At 41.8% G+C, this 19,888-nt stretch overlaps 1 protein-coding gene across 10 annotated transcripts in view; it reads left to right on the forward strand.

Moving 5' to 3' along the window:
• PUM2 (pumilio RNA binding family member 2) overlaps positions 1–19,888 on the forward strand; it is an 85,414-nt gene that overhangs the window by 52,617 nt on the left and 12,909 nt on the right. For 7 of the 10 annotated variants that reach the window (XM_083376558.1, XM_083376562.1, XM_083376564.1 and 4 more), the window contains exons 12-15: positions 3,131–3,412; positions 5,965–6,201; positions 17,062–17,329; positions 17,853–17,982. In XM_083376558.1, the coding sequence (XP_083232684.1) occupies positions 3,131–3,412; positions 5,965–6,201; positions 17,062–17,329; positions 17,853–17,982 (917 nt within the window). The remainder of the gene's footprint in view (positions 1–3,130; positions 3,413–5,964; positions 6,202–17,061; positions 17,330–17,852; positions 17,983–19,888) is intronic. The other 3 variants (XM_083376566.1, XM_083376567.1, XM_083376559.1) reach the window with 1 other exon arrangement.

Below are 19,888 nucleotides of genomic sequence, written 5' to 3' on the forward strand. Positions count from 1 at the left end.
TAGCTCTTGGAGAAGTCATTAGGCTAGGGGTTCACATATTTTTCCACCCTGCACTGTGAATGTTTACATCTTATGTTCAATTAAAACATGACAACAGCTAATGTTTGTGTAGTATTATTTTAAGCAGACACTGTTTTTCTATTGTTGTGACTTACATGACGTTTAGAGTGCATTTTATGGCCAATTCATGCAAAACTCCACGTAATCCCAAAGGGTTCACATACTTTTTCTTGCAACTGTATGTTAAAAGTGCTGTAATTTTTGTTTATTGTTGGAGATGCAGTTCAGAAGTTGAAGCTTATTTATATGATTTGTGCTTGTCCTGCTTTTTGCCAGGGTGTGAAAGTCAGGTTTATTAACATAATTTAGAGTAAATTTTACTTTTCAAAGGATCATATTCTTCTTGACTATTACCCCCCAATTTGGAGTTAATCTAACTCAAGAATTGTGATATCTTTTTGAAGGGAAAAGATAACAGGATGAATCTATGCTTGATCTGCCCAAATAAATTTTTGATACATTGCATTCAGTTTGTCTACACTTAAATTAATCTTTATCTAACAGAGGGGAAAGAAAAGTTGGCCTTCTGGCTCTCCTCTCTTTTATATTTCAACATATTTTTATAGTCTATATTGACTGCTAGTTATTATTTTTAATTCAAACTGCATGATTATGTCTTAACATTTCTTAATGCCTCTGGAAAAAGACAACCATCGACCATATTATTACAGTATTAGTATAACACTGAAAGGTGAATTTAATATCTGTAATTTTTCTTATATACATTATAGTATATTGCTCCTGTCACAATAACTTGTAGGGGATATTAAATACAGGTGATCCCCGAGTTACGAGCGTTCACTTAACGCTCATTCGAATTACGTGATGAGCGCCCCCTAGTGCTTACAAGCAAGTCCTGAAGGTACGAATATTGCAGCACCACGGCAGTTGTTCGCCCTTACGAGCGACTTCAGTGGCACTGCAACATTCACCCTATTCCCCTTCCTCCACTCTTTACAACTGCTTCCCCCTCACTTCCTGCCATGCCAAACTCAGCTTGCAAAAATCCTCTCTGCCGCGGTTTCTTTCCATTTGAGGGAGAGGAGAGTCGGCTTGGAAATGTTTTTCGCGCCGAGAATGAAAGTTTCTGGAGTCCGTGAAGTTGTGCCAAATCACGGACCACAGAAACTTTCATTCTCTATGCAAAAGGTGCCTGTCTCCTGCTCCTGTCCCCAACTCCTTTCTGCCTGACAGAAAGCCTGAAGCCTTCAACTGAGGGCCCCTCCAACCTGCATCCAGCCCACCGGTGCTCGCCGCGCTCGGGGAGAAAGTGACCCAGTTGTCCCCGGAGCCTTGGAGCCCTCCTCCAAGCGGGCCGGAGCAGAGGCTGGGGTAGACTTCTGCATGCCTCTGGAGGTTGGATCCAGCCCTCAGAGGACGCTCCAAGCTGCTGCTGCCTGGAACGGAGCTTTCAAGGACCTGATCCAAGCCTCGGAGGCATTTTCTTAGCCGCTTGCATCAGGAATTGAGGTTTCAGGGGGCTTCTTGTAGCAGTCCTCCGAGGACTGGATCCAACCTCTAGAGGCATGCAGAAGCCCCCCCCCCAAAAAAAAACCTCCGTTCCTGACACAAATGGCTAGGGAAAACCCTTTGAGACTTAGATCAGGCCCTTGGAAGTTCCACGGCCCAATCCGGGCTCTGGAGGTGTGTTCCTGGCTGCTGCCAAGCGGATATAAGGCCAGAGGATGCTTCTGCACTCCACTGCGGCCCAATCTGAGCTCTGGAGGCGCTTTTCAGGCCCAATCGGGCCACGGGGGAGCTGCAGAAACCTCCCCCAGCCTCAAATCCGGGTGGCAGCGGCCTGGAAAAGGCCTCCAGAGTCCGGATTGGGCTGCGGGGGTGGTAGTGCAGAAATGTTCCTGGGCCTCAAATCTGAGCAGCAGCGGACTGGAAAAGGCCTCTGGAGTCCGGATCGGGCTGCGGGGGGGGAGGGGTGCAGAAATGTTTCCCGGCGTCAAATCCGGGCGGCAGCAGGAATCGCGGCAGAGGGGAGATGGATCTTTTCCAGGTGAGTCTGACACAGCAGGAAGGGAGAGGGAAGCATGCGGTATCTAAGTAGGTCGAGGAGGCCTTGGGGGCCCATTCCAGCGCTAGGCCTCCATAGCCTTCCCCACCCTGAAATACCTCATGTTCGTTTAACGAGCCTCATGCATTTTAACGAGCAAGGGAGTAATCTCGTACCTCAAACGAAATTCACTCTACGAATTTTCAAGTTACGAGTGGAATGGGCAGACTCCATTACACTCGTAACTCGAGGACTACCTTTATTTTTATTTTGGGCCCTGATTAAAACAGCTTAAATATGTTGTATTCTAAGCTGACTTGCGTTCAAAAGAAACAAAATGTGGAATGCTTGCAATGTTCTACCTTAGGAACTCATGGAGTAAGAAGCTTATTCTGCATTCCCTTGATTTTCTTCCTAGAGCCACAAACATAAATAAAATGATAGTCCGTACTGACTGCTACCTATCACCTAGCTTACAGGGGAAAAAATGGCAAAGGGAATGATTTTTTTTTTAAAAAAAATCAAAAGCAGCTAAGGGCATACACACAGTACTGCTAATAATTGTATAGCAACAGCAGCAAACATATTCTCTTGGCTATTGACTTGAGGCCTGTATTTTATGCATTTGGTAATCTGCCAGTGTCGCTTAAGAAACAAACAATGTAGTATTTATACTTAGCATACAGCATGAACGTTTCACTTCATTAACTTCATATAGATACACATATTAAAGCTGAAAAACAAATCAAAGGGCCATTGGATTGGCATTTTAAAAATTTAGAATTAGAAAATCTCAACACTGTTAGCAATATTTGGCAGAGCCCAGCACTGATCTTTGCATTTGTCCATCACAGGGTGTGAGACTTTAAGAAGACTGAAACCATTTAAGTGAAGCAACCCCATTTATTTAAGACAGCATTCTCAGAATACTGATGTACCCCAATATTGTTTCTTAGGCATCATAATGAAAATTTGACTTTATGAAAAATGTTAATAGTGCCCTATTTCTAAAACTTGAAATGTTCTGCATTCCTACTGATTATTGAAAACCATGGTGTCTTTCAGCTGCTGCAGCTTCAGCTGGAGGAACAGCAAACAATATCACAGGAACCACAAATGGGCTTTTTCGGCCCCTTGGTCCTCAGCCTCAACAGCAGCAACAGCAGACAAACAACAGTCTACAGTCTAATTCATTTTATGGCAACAATACTTTAACCAATAATTCTCAGAGCAGTTCACTCTTTTCACATGGTCCTGGTCAACCAGGAAACACATCTCTTGGCTTTGGAAGTAGTAGCTCCTTGGGAGCTGCCATTGGGTCTGCACTTGGTGGATTTGGCTCAACCGGTAAGTTGTTACTTTTAAAGGAAGAAAACAGGGAAGATTTTGCATGGTTTGATGTGATTCAAATAATTTTTTTAAAATTATTTGGATGCACCGAATTTCTATCTCTGGATTTGAAAGAAAGACAGTTGGACCTAGCAGATCTTGTATACGAGGAACAACTTGCATGATTGACTATAAAAGGTAACTTGCATTTTTAGGGCTTTTTAAATAGCCCAATCTTGTGCTCTCGTGATTTTATTATTCAAGCTCATGTAAAGTGTTAAAAGGATTACTTTTGTCCCAGAGGTGGGCAAGAAATATCCTTTTGCTTTCCTTCCACCTCTTTCCAGCTGGGTCAGTTATCAGGAGGACTGTTGCTGGAAGTGAACACTAGTTTCCTTGCTCAGTGTTACAAGGATGCTCTCAAGAACACCTGGAGGAATATGTTGAGCATTCTTCACTCTTTAAGCCAGACATCTCACAGTATGAGAGAGTAGAAGCATATGGCTTCCATTTCCTGCTTGAAGACATTTTGCTTCTATATGGAAGCAAGAGATGTTCTTTTGCAGCTTTCTTGGAATTCATGTAGCATTTGTCTTTCAAACACCTTGCAGTAGGTATACTTTTTTTAAAATTGTTCAGAGATGCCAAATCTTTGTCATTTTCTATAATTTCTATTGTATAATCTTTACTACCTTATTCACAGTGTGATGGTACATAGTCCCCCCCCTTTTTAAAAAAAAATTCATAAAGTTCTTAGATTGTGCAAATTGTTTTCTCACTGGAGAACATGTCTACATATACTGACGCAGATAATGTATGAATTGTTTATTTTGCATAGGCAAAGGCATGAAGAAGCACACACAATTTTGTGCACTGTATAAAAGTGAGCTTGCACACCTCGATCTTGGAAAATGTCCCATGTGAAACAATTTTTTAAATATTTAGAGGACTTATTAAAGCTCCTCATATTGACTGTTATAAGCAATTCCTCATCACTTTTTTGTCTTGTAGAATTTGTATTTTGGTTGATGTCCACTGAAATTAATAAATAGAAAAAAACACTATAAAAAGAAAGGATCTAATAAATGCATAGTCATTCATTACATGTTTTAATTGAAAGTTATTAATGGCAAAATCAAGGATGAAGTTTGTGATTTTTTTTACTTAAAAGAGAATAATATCCTTAAAATAATTTTTAAATTGTAGTCTTTGCAGTTTTTCTGCATTTTTATGAATAATTAATTAATATGAGTATTTCACTCAAACAAATCCTGGCTTTTATACAAATAAGTTTATTCAAATCCATAATTAGTTTCTTTAAAAACTGTATAAGACATCGTTTTTTGTACCACACTCATTTTTTCCTTCATTGCATTTAGAATGGAATACAGTTATTCTGAACTAGTCTTAAAGTGTAAATTTCTCAAATACTTTTTTTAAAAAAGAATAACTTTCCTTTCTACTCTTAGAACGATTCTCTGAAGTAGATCAAATTAAGTGATTTGTCAATCACCTAGTGAGCTTGACAGCTGAATCAGGATTTTAAAATATCAATCCATATTTCATTTTAATTTTGAAAGAACAATTCATCCACCCCATATTTTAGTGCTCTGTAAATTAATTGGCTCACTATGCTATCTTAATCTTTAGAAATTACTGTAGTTTCTTTTATTCTGTATTACACTGAAATTAAAAAATTCTAAATAAAATATACATATGCTAAATAGGGATGCAAAATTGTTAATATGGCTAAACAGGTCAATGTTCATAATAACTGGTATTTCAAGATTTACATTGATTAAATTGCTCAGGTGAAGCATTCTGTAAGATCAATATACAATTATAACAATTATTAATTTAACTCCTAAACCATACTTTTATGAACACATCCAATTTTGTTATTTATATTTGTTCACCCATCCCTATATTCTGTCTGTGATCCAAATCATTTTAAGACTTGCCTTCAAAGTATCTTAGACTTTTTTTATTGAATTCCTTTATTTGTTGTTAACAAAGAATGTGTGGCCAACAAATCTATTTCTGAAGAGTGCAGAATCTAAGGGTAATTTTAGTAAGAGCTATAAAACAGGATGAAGGAATTTATTATTTAGGCTATCTCTATATAAAAACTTCTGTTGCATGCCTAGAATGTGACTTGAGTAGTTTCCCCTCTCCAGCTAGTTTTTAAATTCAAAAGAAAAATTGCAGACATTTGCAGAAATTATTTGCACTTAAGATTCAACTCCATTGGTTTGTATTAACATACACGTAAGACATGGCTAACTATTGGTCCCAAAGCCTGACTCCAGAATGCCAAATACTGTGACAATGTGACTAAGTCCTGAGTGAATCAAGACTTGGAGGTTGCTCAAAACTTTCCCATATCTGAGGAATGCTTGTATTCATTTGTGATTTATTAAATCATGTGTGGTTATCACGGTAATTGTCTCTAGCATAACTTGATTGTTATAACGAATATGATCATATCTTGTATTGCCCAGCTGTAGGTTGGGGCTAGGTTTTCTTTGGTTGACACTGTATGTAATAGGGTCTTTTTATTTCTTCTTCAGTTGGCAGTTCTGCAAGTAGTAGTGCCACAAGGAGAGAGTCTCTATCTACTAGTTCTGACTTGTACAAAAGATCTAGTAGCAGCCTAGCACCCATAGGGCAGCCATTTTACAATAGTCTGGGATTTTCCTCCTCTCCAAGCCCAATAGGCATGCCTCTGCCAAGCCAAACTCCAGGACATTCACTTACGCCACCGCCATCACTTTCATCACATGGATCCTCATCCAGTTTGCATTTAGGTAAAAACAACAAAGCCCTTTTTTGTTTGTATATGTTTGTGTGTATATGTATTTTTATATGTATATCAATATTTTATGTTGGGTAAAGATGTCAATCTGCTTTTTTGGTAAAACACTGTATAGGGGGCCTAGTCCCAGTATGTTGCTAACTGATTGGTCTTTGAGAGTGATCAGCTTTGGGAGCAAAGTATTGGCCCGACAGATTTGCCACATAAAAATGAAATCCTGATACTTAGAAAAATAAGAGTGGGTTGTTGTGTTGTTGTTGTTGTTGTTGTTTTATGACAGGCAAAAATATATTTTTATCTATAACTGTAAATCATGCATCTTTTTTTTTAATGGAGTCAGCTTTAGGCTAATGTTTGGTACATGGTAATGATACAAGATTTGCATCTGGGCTTAAAAAAACAAAGCTTGGCAAAGTATACAGTAAAGAAAACGGCTTTTAAATCAACAGAGTAATGAATTCACAGTACATTTTACAAATTCACTTTCAAAACAAAGAAAAATAATAATGAAAGGCTTTAGGGAAATAGTGGCATTCAGTCTATATGTAATGTGTCCTTTCCATACACCTGTAGTAATTTCATGCTTGAACCTGTAAGGATATATATTGGCATGGTTTATATCTAGATGATACTGTTGGCTAATATATGTTAAAATTACATTATTCTGTGGCATGCTTTGCAGTATGTAGTCATATAATTCACCTATTATGAATTATGTATTTAGTGTAAATTTTGAATAAATCACTTTATATGCTTTATTGGACAGGCATTTTGTAGCGAAAGGTCTCTCACTCTAAATGAGATCTCAAATTTGGCTACTAAAAATGTTTCAAAATTCACATATCATATAACATTCTTAAACTAAATCTGCTCAATTACGGCACATTGTCCAAATAAATACAATTTAGTTCAAGTGCACGCCTGTATAAACAAAATGGACTTAATAATGTTTCAATAACAAAATGGAATAGGTAGAAGATGAAGTTGTACTTATAAATGGTCATACATACAGACTTATTCCAGTTAAAAGGAAAAGTGTTCTTGAAAATTTCTTTGCAAGTCTCCAAGTTCTCTTGGAATCCTAAGGCAGATTGGATAATAATTTTGATACACATCTTTCCTATGTCTTTTATGCACATGGATGTCTGGATTTTATCCAGAATTGAAGATTATATGAAGTATATATATTGATCCTAATATTACTTCAAGAGAAATAACATCTCATCAAAATTAATGTACCCCTGGCTTCAAAAATAAATAGCCAATTTCACTTGTCTGATATATACCGTATATACTTGAGTATAAGCCGAATTTTTCAGCCCACTTTTTGGGCTGAAAAATTCCACTTCGGCTTATACTCCAGTCAACAAAAAAAACTTACCGAGGACTTGTGCGCGGCCGAGGCTTTGGTGCTTCCGGGATCGCCCGCACCTCTCCCAAGCCACCGCCGTCCGAGACCTGCCGAAGTTTGGGGAGGTTTGGGGAGGTGCGCGCGCACCTCCCCAAACTCCGCGCCTTGCCTGCCTGCTTCTTTCCGCAGCGGAAAGAAGCAGGCAGGCAGGGCGCGGAGGAACGGAGACTTGCCGACGTTTGGGGAGGTTTGGGCGCCTCCCCAAACCTCCCCAAACCTCGGCAGGTCTCCGTTCCTCCTGCCGACCTTTGGGGAGGTTTGGGCGCCTCCCCAAACCTCGGCAGGTCTCCGTTCCTCCTGCCGACCTTTGGGGAGGTTTGGGCGCCTCCCCAAACCTCCCCAAACCTCGGCAGGTCTCCGTTCCTCCTGCCGACCTTTGGGGAGGTTTGGGCGCCTCCCCAAACCTCGGCAGGTCTCCGTTCCTCCGCGCAGACCTGCCGACGTTTGGGAAGGTTTGGGCGCTTCCCCAAACCTCCCCAGGTCTCCGTTCCTGTTTGGGGAGGTTTGGGCGCCTCCCCAAACCTCCCCAAACCTCGGCAGGTCTCCGTTCCTGTTTGGGGAGGTTTGGGCGCCTCCCCAAACCTCCCCAAACCTCGGCAGGTCTCCGTTCCTCCGCGCAGACCTGCCGACCTTTGGGGAGGTTTGGGCGCCTCCCCAAACCTCCCCAAACCTCGGCAGGTCTCCGTTCCTCCGCGCAGACCTGCCGACCTTTGGGGAGGTTTGGGCGCCTCCCCAAACCTCCCCAAACCTCGGCAGGTCTCCGTTCCTGTTTGGGGAGGTTTGGGCGCCTCCCCAAACCTCCCCAAACCTCGGCAGGTCTCCGTTCCTCCGCGCAGACCTGCCGACCTTTGGGGAGGTTTGGGCGCCTCCCCAAACGTCCCCAAACCTCGGCAGGTCTCCGTTCCTGTTTGGGGAGGTTTGGGCGCCTCCCCAAACGTCCCCAAAACTCGGCAGGTCTCCGTTCCTCCGCGCAGACCTGCCGACCTTTGGGGAGGTTTGGGCGCCTCCCCAAACGTCCCCAAACCTCGGCAGGTCTCCGTTCCTGTTTGGGGAGGTTTGGGCGCCTCCCCAAACCTCCCCAAACCTCGGCAGGTCTCCGTTCCTGTTTGGGGAGGTTTGGGCGCCTCCCCAAACCTCCCCAAACCTCGGCAGGTCTCCGTTCCTCCACGCAGACCTGCCGACCTTTGGGGAGGTTTGGGCGCCTCCCCAAACGTCCCCAAACCTCGGCAGGTCTCCGTTCCTCCGCGCAGACCTGCCGACCTTTGGGGAGGTTTGGGCGCCTCCCCAAACGTCCCCAAACCTCGGCAGGTCTCCGTTCCTGTTTGGGGAGGTTTGGGCGCCTCCCCAAACGTCCCCAAACCTCGGCAGGTCTCCGTTCCTCCGCGCAGACCTGCCGACCTTTGGGGAGGTTTGGGCGCCTCCCCAAACGTCCCCAAACCTCGGCAGGTCTCCGTTCCTGTTTGGGGAGGTTTGGGTGCCTCCCCAAACCTCCCCAAACCTCGGCAGGTCTCCGTTCCTCCGCGCAGACCTGCCGACCTTTGGGGAGGTTTGGGCGCCTCCCCAAACCTCCCCAAACCTCGGCAGGTCTCCGTTCTTCCTGCCGACCTTTGGGGAGGTTTGGGCGCCTCCCCAAACCTCCCCAAACCTCGGCAGGTCTGCGCGGAGGAACGGAGACTTGCCGAGGTTTGGGGAGGCGCCCAAACCTCCCCAAACAGGAACGGAGACCTGCCGAGGTTTGGGGACGTTTGGGGAGGCGCCCAAACCTCCCCAAAGGTCGGCAGGTCTGTGCGGAGGAACGGAGACCTGCCGAGGTTTGGGGAGGTTTGGGGAGGCGCCCAAACCTCCCCAAACAGGAACGGAGACCTGCCGAGGTTTGGGGACGTTTGGGGAGGCGCCCAAACCTCCCCAAAGGTCGGCAGGTCTGCGCGGAGGAACGGAGACCTGCCGAGGTTTGGGGACGTTTGGGGAGGCGCCCAAACCTCCCCAAACAGGAACGGAGACCTGCCGAGGTTTGGGGACGTTTGGGGAGGCGCCCAAACCTCCCCAAAGGTCGGCAGGTCTGCGCGGAGGAACGGAGACCTGCCGAGGTTTGGGGACGTTTGGGGAGGCGCCCAAACCTCCCCAAACAGGAACGGAGACCTGCCGAGGTTTGGGGACGTTTGGGGAGGCGCCCAAACCTCCCCAAAGGTCGGCAGGTCTGCGCGGAGGAACGGAGACCTGCCGAGGTTTGGGGACGTTTGGGGAGGCGCCCAAACCTCCCCAAAGGTCGGCAGGTCTGCGCGGAGGAACGGAGACCTGCCGAGGTTTGGGGACGTTTGGGGAGGCGCCCAAACCTCCCCAAACAGGAACGGAGACCTGCCGAGGTTTGGGGACGTTTGGGGAGGCGCCCAAACCTCCCCAAAGGTCGGCAGGTCTGCGCGGAGGAACGGAGACCTGCCGAGGTTTGGGGACGTTTGGGGAGGCGCCCAAACCTCCCCAAACAGGAACGGAGACCTGCCGAGGTTTGGGGACGTTTGGGGAGGCGCCCAAACCTCCCCAAAGGTCGGCAGGTCTGCGCGGAGGAACGGAGACCTGCCGAGGTTTGGGGACGTTTGGGGAGGCGCCCAAACCTCCCCAAAGGTCGGCAGGTCTGCGCGGAGGAACGGAGACCTGCCGAGGTTTGGGGACGTTTGGGGAGGCGCCCAAACCTCCCCAAACAGGAACGGAGACCTGCCGAGGTTTGGGGACGTTTGGGGAGGCGCCCAAACCTCCCCAAAGGTCGGCAGGTCTGCGCGGAGGAACGGAGACCTGCCGAGGTTTGGGGACGTTTGGGGAGGCGCCCAAACCTCCCCAAACAGGAACGGAGACCTGCCGAGGTTTGGGGACGTTTGGGGAGGCGGCCAAACCTCCCCAAAGGTCGGCAGGTCTGCGCGGAGGAACGGAGACCTGCCGAGGTTTGGGGAGGTTTGGGGAGGCGCCCAAACCTCCCCAAACAGGAACGGAGACCTGCCGAGGTTTGGGGACGTTTGGGGAGGCGCCCAAACCTCCCCAAAGGTCGGCAGGTCTGCGCGGAGGAACGGAGACCTGCCGAGGTTTGGGGACGTTTGGGGAGGCGCCCAAACCTCCCCAAACAGGAACGGAGACCTGCCGAGGTTTGGGGACGTTTGGGGAGGCGCCCAAACCTCCCCAAAGGTCGGCAGGTCTGCGCGGAGGAACGGAGACCTGCCGAAGTTTGGGGAGGTTTGGGGAGGCGCCCAAACCTCCCCAAACAGGAACGGAGACCTGCCGAGGTTTGGGGAGGTTTGGGGAGGCGCCCAAACCTCCCCAAAGGTCGGCAGGTCTGCGCGGAGGAACGGAGACCTGCAGAGGTTTGGGGAGGTTTGGGGAGGCGCCCAAACCTCCCCAAAGGTCGGCAGGAGGAACGGAGACCTGCCGAGGTTTGGGGAGGCGCCCAAACCTCCCCAAAGGTCGGCAGGTCTGCGCGGAGGAACGGAGACCTGCCGAGGTTTGGGGAGGTTTGGGGAGGCGCCCAAACCTCCCCAAAGGTCGGCAGGAGGAACGGACACCTGCCGAGGTTTGGGGAGGTTTGGGGAGGCGCCCAAACCTCCCCAAAGGTCGGCAGGAGGAACGGAGACCTGCCGACGAGCCGCGGCTACACAGGGTATTCCTGTGTATTCAGGCTTGCAAAATGGCGGATCGAGCCTCTGCTGGCGGCAGAGGCTTGCAGAACGGCGGATCGGCTTATACTCGAGTCAATAACTTTTTCCAGTTTTTGGGGGTGAAATTGGGGGTCTCGGCTTATACTCGAGTCGGCTTATACTCAAGTATATACGGTACATGATATATAAATTCTTCAATAAATGCTAGAATATACCTTTTGTGAATTAGCTATTAGTTTTTGCACATAATTTGTACTCTACTGTATAACCTATTCTGTTTCTGACTGGTCATGTACAAGAGCAAAAGATGAATGCACAAACATTTCAGCCTTGCTTATTTCCATGCTGGACTTGGAACATCAACTGGATTCTGATATTCCAGTAACAGTTTTAAGTTGGTGTTCTCAGCCATATAGGCAGAAATTTTCAAATTAATTTATAGCAAACAATTTTAACTCATTTAAAATGGCAATAGACCCATTTACTCACTATGTCTGCTATAGGATTTTGTGTTTGATCATCATTATAAAAAACACGGAGTAAATATCATTTAGGTGCAAAAGCCTGATTCTGTGTAAACTTTGAAAAATAGCTGACTTAAAATAAATACATATTGCAAAGGTTGGCTAGCCATCAACTGATGTTATTCTATATTCATAGAGTTCTAAAATCAGCTTCTTGAGACGGTTTAGATAAAGTACACGTTCTGAAAAATATTTTTAAGACTTCCCACAAGAACTATGTGTTTATCTCTTAATAAAATTGCAAAATGTGCCACATTATAATTTACTAGGTGATACATTGTAAACCAAAAATATTTTAATATTTGATTTAAACATTTTAAAACATTTGCCATATTAAAATACATGGCATATTTAAAATCAGCACACATTTTATTTATAGTTTATGGAAACAAGCATTATTCAAATCCTCAAAAGTTCAGAAGTATGTTTTTATTGAAAACAAATCTCTATTAAATAATTAATGTCTAGATTGCAAGATAGACCCATCATCTTTTCTTTTTCTCCAGCAAAATCACACTCCTTAGCAGAATTCTGATCGTGATGGTCTTCTAATAGAAAAATATCTCCCTCCCTCTATAACTATATTACCATGCTAGAGCAAAAAGAAAATAATTTTGATATACATCCTTCCTATGTCTGCAGTCTTGCGGAATACATCTTTGCATGGACAGAGATTTGCAATAGGAAGGGAAACTATTATAGCAGCTGCATGAATCATAGCCAAGAATGTTGCTTCTTTAACGCTTTAAAAAGATATGACTTCCTCGTGCTTCTGAATGCTTTGTACACCCCTAAAAACTAAGATATCCTGGGCCAAAGGCTTCGGGTCAACCTCAGAAATTTTGTAGTAGTAAAAGAGGAGTTTCAATAGTGGATTTTTCTTTTGAGCATTGGAAGTCTACCTTGATATCTGATCGGGCAGAATCACATATCCTAGGGCTCATAGCATTGTTGCTAGGTAACTCTTAATTTCCGAAAATAGGTTAAAGATAAAGATCATTTTCTGTTAACTTTTTGTAATTGTTGTCAGATGAAAAAGTAGGGAGAAATTTCCTGCCATGACTGCTCTTTCCACAGAAAGAGGTTTTTAGCTGTCTATTTCTATAATTTTCATTCTGCTAGACCAGGCATGTCAAATTGCCGGCCTGCAGGTCAGATGCGTCAGGCCAAAGCCACGCCCACCCCATTGCCGGCAATGGGGAAAAAGTCACGAGACGTCGCGCAACGTCACATGACATCACAAGTTTGATATGCCTGTGCTAGACAGAATAAGCTAATAGCAATACCTTTTAGACTTATAACGTATTTGCTATCGCTGGGGTGGGGGAGTAGGAGGTTATTATTTTATTTCTTATAGGGTGTTTTTTGTTGATGTAAGCCACCTTGAGTCACCATGTGCGAGTAGGCGATGATACAAATTTTCTAAATTAAATTAAAAATTAAAAAGTCTTCCATAATGCTTTACAGCCCTCTCTAAGCATCAGCATATAGCCCCCAACAATTTCAGTCCTCATTTTACAGACCTTGGAAGGATGGAAAGCTTAGTCAATCTTGAGCCGGTCAGAATTGAACTCCAGACTGTGCACAGAGTTAGCCTGCAGTACTGCGTTCTGACCACTGTGCCACCATGGCTCCTAAAGCTTTAATCTGATTAAAAGTATATCAGAATAAAATTCATTTCTTTTCATGGTGTATTAATCTTTATTCTACCTGCTTAAATTAATTGTTATTGCAGCATTTTTGCTCACTCCCTGCTTCTTTGCCTTTCCTTGCTCCATTTCCACCTGGACCAATAAGCTCTTGCCACCTCTGCTAATGTTATGCCTCCCATTGTTCTATCCTGGTCTTTCCATGTGTTTCAGAGTTTTAATTCTTCTCATAAACTTATCTGTTTATTTGTATAATTATGAAGATGATGATAAAATGGATTTATTCATGACTTTTATAGAAAGTCTTAAGTCTGGATTTTGTAAAAAAATAAAATGAAAGTAAACTTGTATCTATTCCACACTTAATAAAAACTGCCAAATATTAATAGAAAAAATTGTTTCCAGGGACAATTTTCCGAATAAGTTTAGTAAGATATTTTAATAACATTAATTATCATGTGCTAGATGCATATCCGGTCACATGGCATATGTTTTTAGTAACCTTGGTTAACTCTGGTATAAGATTTTATAATTGCATACATTTTATAAAAAAAATTTCAAATATCTAGTTCATGACTTTTTGCTTAAAAACAAAGCAAATTGTGTGCAAGGTAGTCCTGATTTGTTTATTTTGCCTTGATTGTGTGCGCTGTTTATATCATTAAATCCATAAGAATTTCATTCCCATAAAAATCTTATTACTGCGGATGCAGTTAGGTAACTGAAATATTGCAAATGTTAAATAATGCTTTAGTCTATTTACTAAATGAACTTTGCTGTCACCTTTGGGCTTTACATTGTGAATGTAATGCACTTGGACAAGATTTCAACTAGTAATCTTCCTATGCGCGAATTAATATCCTTATGCACATAATACGTTTCCTCTCTCATTATCTCCAGAGCAAGAAAGTATTAGTTTTGTTTGTCAGTACTTTAAGAAAAGGAGCACAAACAATCTTTGGAATCTAGTTTTAGACACACAGCTATTTCTATAGTCTTCCTTTTCAAATAACTAATGCAAAGGCAGATTTTTTAAATTTATCAGATAGACCTCACTGTCATGTTTCTGTAAAAGATAAGTGGGTAGTTTTGAGTAGTTTGAATAGTTTAAGTGAAGTCTTAAGTTGGGCAGATTCAGGAAAAACATCGGTACATAGAATTTTCTGAGAGAATAGGTGCTTCTAAAGACATCTTTGTGGATTTGGAGTTCCCCCTGCAACTATGTGGGATAGTTGAGGGAAAAGAAGGAACAATTTTGAGCTCCTCTTGGTGCAAGTAGAAGGGTCTTCTATTCATCCAGGAGTCTCTTCCTATCCCATTGTTTGAAACTAGAGTTTTAGGTTGTAAGTTACTAAATGTTAATATAACCTTTGGTTTATAGGGATTTAACTTCGTAAAATGCATTTAATCTTTAGTTTTGAATTTGTTTTCTGTAGCAGAATAGTTTTTATAAGACAATAAATAGAATACATTTCATGATGGAAATTGCTAGTCCATCACAAATCAATATTCCGAATTTTACAAAACACTTGAGTTGTTTCAACTGCATTACTATAGGAGTGATCTCTAAACTCTTTAATATCATGATGTTTTGGTGCTGCATTCAATTAGATAAAATTAACTCCTCTCTTTTCCTGAGCTGCCTAACCTCTCTCCCCAAAAAGTTTCCTTGTGAGCTTGCCTGTATTGAATTTCCAGAAGTTTTCAATAGCTGTGCCATTTCCCATGCTATTCCCTTTTTTAAAAGCAGGATGTAAAGAAGTTAACTTCTACTAATTTTATGTTACGTACATGTTAGCAATAGCAATAGCACTTAGACTTATATACCGCTTCACAATGCTTTATAGCCCTCTCTAAGCCATTTACAGAATCACCATATTGCCCCCAACAATCTGGGTCCTCATTTTACCGACCTCGGAAGGATGGAAGGCTGATTCAACTTTGAGCTGGTGAGAATTGAACTGCCAAACTGCTGGCAGCCAGCAGTCAGCAGAAGTAGCCTGCAGCACTGCATTCTAACCACTGCGCCACCACGGCTTTTTAAAAAACAAAAAACAAAAACAAATTAGAGCAAAAGGTTAAACAAGCAGAAAATACTGAGTGATTCTTGTGAGCCATCCTCATGAATACATTGGAAGACAATCTTTTGGTATTTACAAAGAAGTTTGTTAGAAGGACAAGAATCTTTTGTTTGTATGACTCATGCAGTCCCATCTATCTTAAAACAGAGATTTGTTAGAAATATAAACATTTATCACTTTTCATGGACAATTAGGGACGCAATCCAAATTACTTAGAATCATATATTTTTAGTATTACATAATAGATTTTTCTCCCCTACACACTTTTTTTTAAATAGTTACATCAAAATGTGCCCATTCCCCTGTATTCCAGATAGATAAGAAAATTTCTGTACTTCCGCATCTGATCTGTTAATTTACATGATTGCTGCCATGGTGATTCAGTTGGAAGGTGTTTGTCATAGATTTTAAATATGCATTGAATTAACATATTTTGAATGCTGGCTTCTACACATAGATGAAAACATCTTGTCTGCCAGTATTTCAAATTTAATCAATAACAATTATTTGATTAAGGACATGATTGAATATATGTAACTCCGGATTGAACTGTGAAGTACTTGGTGGTTTTTGAGCTTGGCTGTTTGCTTACAGACATTTTATTTCCCAACTAGATAATATCATCAGTGTGAATGAGTGTGGTGGGGTGATAAAAGAAGTTACCCTCCCACCAAAACTGGCAGAGCACGCTACTGTATATAAACTGGGAGCAGTCCTCTCCCCATTTACTTTGCACTGATGATGTTACCTAGTTGGGTAATGAAATTTCTGCAAGCAAGTATCCAAATTCAGATATCACCAAAGACTCCACAGTTGTACCTGTTATTATTTATTGAAATGCTTTATTTACCCTTGCTCGTTTATGTACATTTTATGTTAACTGCCTTGAGCATATTGGTAAAAAGAATAATTTTAATGGATTGTTTAGGAAGTAGCATGGAGGGGTGTTTGAGATGTTATTTTGATCTAAGTGATAGTAAAGTAGATAAAAGCAGGATTTAGTATGAGCAGGTTTTGGAGTTATGATAAAAAGCATTTATATATTTGTGTGTGTGTTATAGAATATTCCAAATCTGTAACTTAGCCAATTTATTAATTGTAATTCCTTAGAAGGGAGTAAAACGTATTGTCAGGAGAAGAGAATTAGTTATTTAATGTGAAAAGTTATTTAGTTATTTAGACCATGTGAGAAGATTTAAAAGCAGTAATTTAATTAATATACATACAACTTGATCAATAATTAAAATCATATGTCTTTTTATGCAAAAACATTAATATCCAGAAACTTGTTGCCGATTTTTTTATATATTGGATTTGTTTTTTCAGATTTGCTTCAGCTGTTGCTTTTTAGACTTCAACTTTTAAATTATAATACTTGGGATAAAAAGGAACAACCAGAAAGTCTTTTGTTCCTTTCTTCTTAAGTAACATCTGGTTACTAGAAGTTAAGAAAAAGTGAAGAGAAACTAATTCTAGCTTTCCTTAGTTTGAGTGCAGTTAAAGTAAAGCATACTTAAAACGTCTTACTAACCAAACTGCTTCATTGTAGGGGGATTGACCAATGGTAGTGGTCGCTATATTTCAGCAGCTCCTGGAGCAGAAGCCAAGTATCGCAGTGCTACAAATACCTCCAGTCTTTTCAGCTCAAGCAGCCAGTTATTTCCTCCCTCACGACTACGTTACAGTAGGTCTGACATTATGCCCTCTGGGCGGAGTAGACTACTGGAGGATTTCAGAAATAATCGCTTTCCTAACCTTCAACTAAGAGACCTTGTTGGCCATATTGTTGAATTTTCACGGGATCAGCATGGTTCTAGGTAAGCATATATAGCTCTCCTGAATAAATAGGAGAGTATATGTTTCTTTTAGTAATGTCTTTGGGAAATATATTGAATGTTGCATATATTAATATTTAATATTCAACATGTGATTAATAATTTTTATTAAACATTTATTCACTCTTAAGTGTACCCAGAGGCCTAAATTTGGGGATTCAGTTGGCATTCATTACAAGATGGGCTGCACCATATGAGGTCAAATTTTGTTTTTTCAAAGTGAATCAGAGCCCACTTAAATTAATTGTACCCCACTGAAGTTAGATTGACGTTGTAAACAATAAAGCTGTACCTAACTTTGCTCCAACGCAATCTAAAAATAGCTTTTATTTTACTGTTTCCTGTATTTGATTCACAAAATAATTGAAATAGAATTTTGAAGGTGTATATGGAATTCAGTTTCTTGTTGGCTTCATTGATTATAGTCATCATTATTGTACATGAAAAGCTTTAGAATACTTGTTACGCTTATTTATGTTGGCATGTACATTTCTGACATTTACAGATTTATACAACAGAAATTAGAGAGAGCTACTCCAGCTGAGCGTCAAATGTTGTTTAGTGAAATTCTGCAAGCAGCGTATCAGCTGATGACAGATGTGTTTGGAAACTATGTAATACAGAAATTCTTTGAGGTAAATATGTTAAGAATATTGTTTAAAATTTTAATCATGAATGTATTGAAATAGAAGATTATTCGGGAATGGAAAACTTAACAAACCTTAGAGACAGAATTACTTTAACAAGCAATGAAAATAAAAGTTAAATATGCACATTTTTGCTCTAAACAGAATAGAACTCAGTAAATAATCCGCAGCAATGGATTAACCAGTAACACAACCCATAAACAATGCAACATTAAAAATAGATTTTTCTGGATGTTGGCGTGAGGCTTTCTAATACATATGCATAATGTATAATTTTTGTACTTGACATCTTAAAACCTGAATAGGATAGTTAGTAACTCTTTATCTATAATCCACATGGACACCGGACAACTTTATTGATTAAAAAGTAAACACATCATATAAAATATATAGAAGTAGCAGTATTATAATTCAGGAACTCTTAACTTCTCCATAGCACAAAACTGACAAATATGAAGTATATCTACATGTCAGGTAGACAAAAATGTTGTTTCTGAGCAGTTAGATATCACATTTGATACAGCGTCATATAGTCTCGGAACCAGCATATTCTAATATTCACTGGTTGGTCGGTGGGGCTTAGCAATGTTTGTTAGGTAGTGTGTGAGACTACTTGTTGTCAGAGGGTGAGAAAATTCTTAACTACCTTCCAGTGGCATGTTGGGAAGTTCAATAGGAAGAGACTGTTTTTCAGAAAAACCAGCTGCTCCACCAAGGCAATGTTTAAACATGAGGCATGGAATGTCACGTGCCTTAGATGAACCTGGCTAGACGCATGCCATGATGACTAAAACAGTGTTCTTCCATTTCACTTCTTCTGTCTTGTGAAAATGCTACAACGCATACCCAAGGAGATTATAGTTGCAAGAAAAAGTATGAGAACCCTTTGGGATTACGTGGAGTTTTGCATGAATTGGCCATAAAATGCGCTCTAAATGTCATGTAAGTCACAACAATAGAAAAACACAGTCTGCTTAAAATAATACTACACAAACATTAGCTGTTGTCATGTTTTAATTGAACATAAGATGGAAACATTCACAGTGCAGGGTGGAAAAAGTATGTGAACCTGGTTGACCCTCCTTTGGCAGCAATAACCTCAACCAAACGTTTCCTGTAGTTGCAGATCAGACCTGCACAACGATCTGGAGTAATTTTGGACCACTCCTCTTCACAAAACTGTTTCAATGTAGCAATATTCTTGGGATGTCTGGTGTGAATCGCTCTCTTAAGGTCATGCCACAGCATTTCAATCGGGTTGAGGTCAGGACTCTAAGCCATTGTTTTGTTGAATTACTTGTATGCTTTGAGTCATTGTCCTGTTGCATCACCCATCCTCTGCGGAGCTTCAGTTGGCGGACAGATGGTCGTACGTTTTCCTGCAAAATGTCCTGATAAACTCTGGAATTCATTTTCCCATCAATGACAACAATCCGTCCAGGCCCTGAGGCAGCAAAGCAGCCCCAAACCATGATGCTCCCTCTGCCATGTTTTACAGTGGGGATGAGGTTTTGATGTTGGTGTGCTGTGCCTTTTTTTCTCCACACATAGTGTTGTGTGTTTTTCCCAAACAACTCAATTTTGGTTTCATCTGTCCACAGTATACTTTGCCAGTAGTGCTGTGGAACATCCAGGTGCTCTTTTGCAAACTTCAAACATGCTGCAATATTTGTTTTGGACAGCAATGGCTTCCTCCATGGCGTCCTCCCATGTACTCCATTCTTGTTTAATGTTTTCCTTATTGTAGATGTGTCAACAAAAAAGTTAGCATGTGCCAGAGATTTCTATAGGTCTTTAGCTGACACTCTAGGATTCTTCTTTGCCTCATTAAGCATTATGCGCTGTGCTCTTGCAGTCATTTTTACAGGACGACCACGCCTAGGGGGAGTAGCAA

Source organism: Vipera ursinii (assembly GCF_947247035.1).
Source record: "Vipera ursinii genome assembly, chromosome: 1".
Classification (NCBI taxonomy): Eukaryota; Metazoa; Chordata; class Lepidosauria; order Squamata; family Viperidae; genus Vipera; species Vipera ursinii.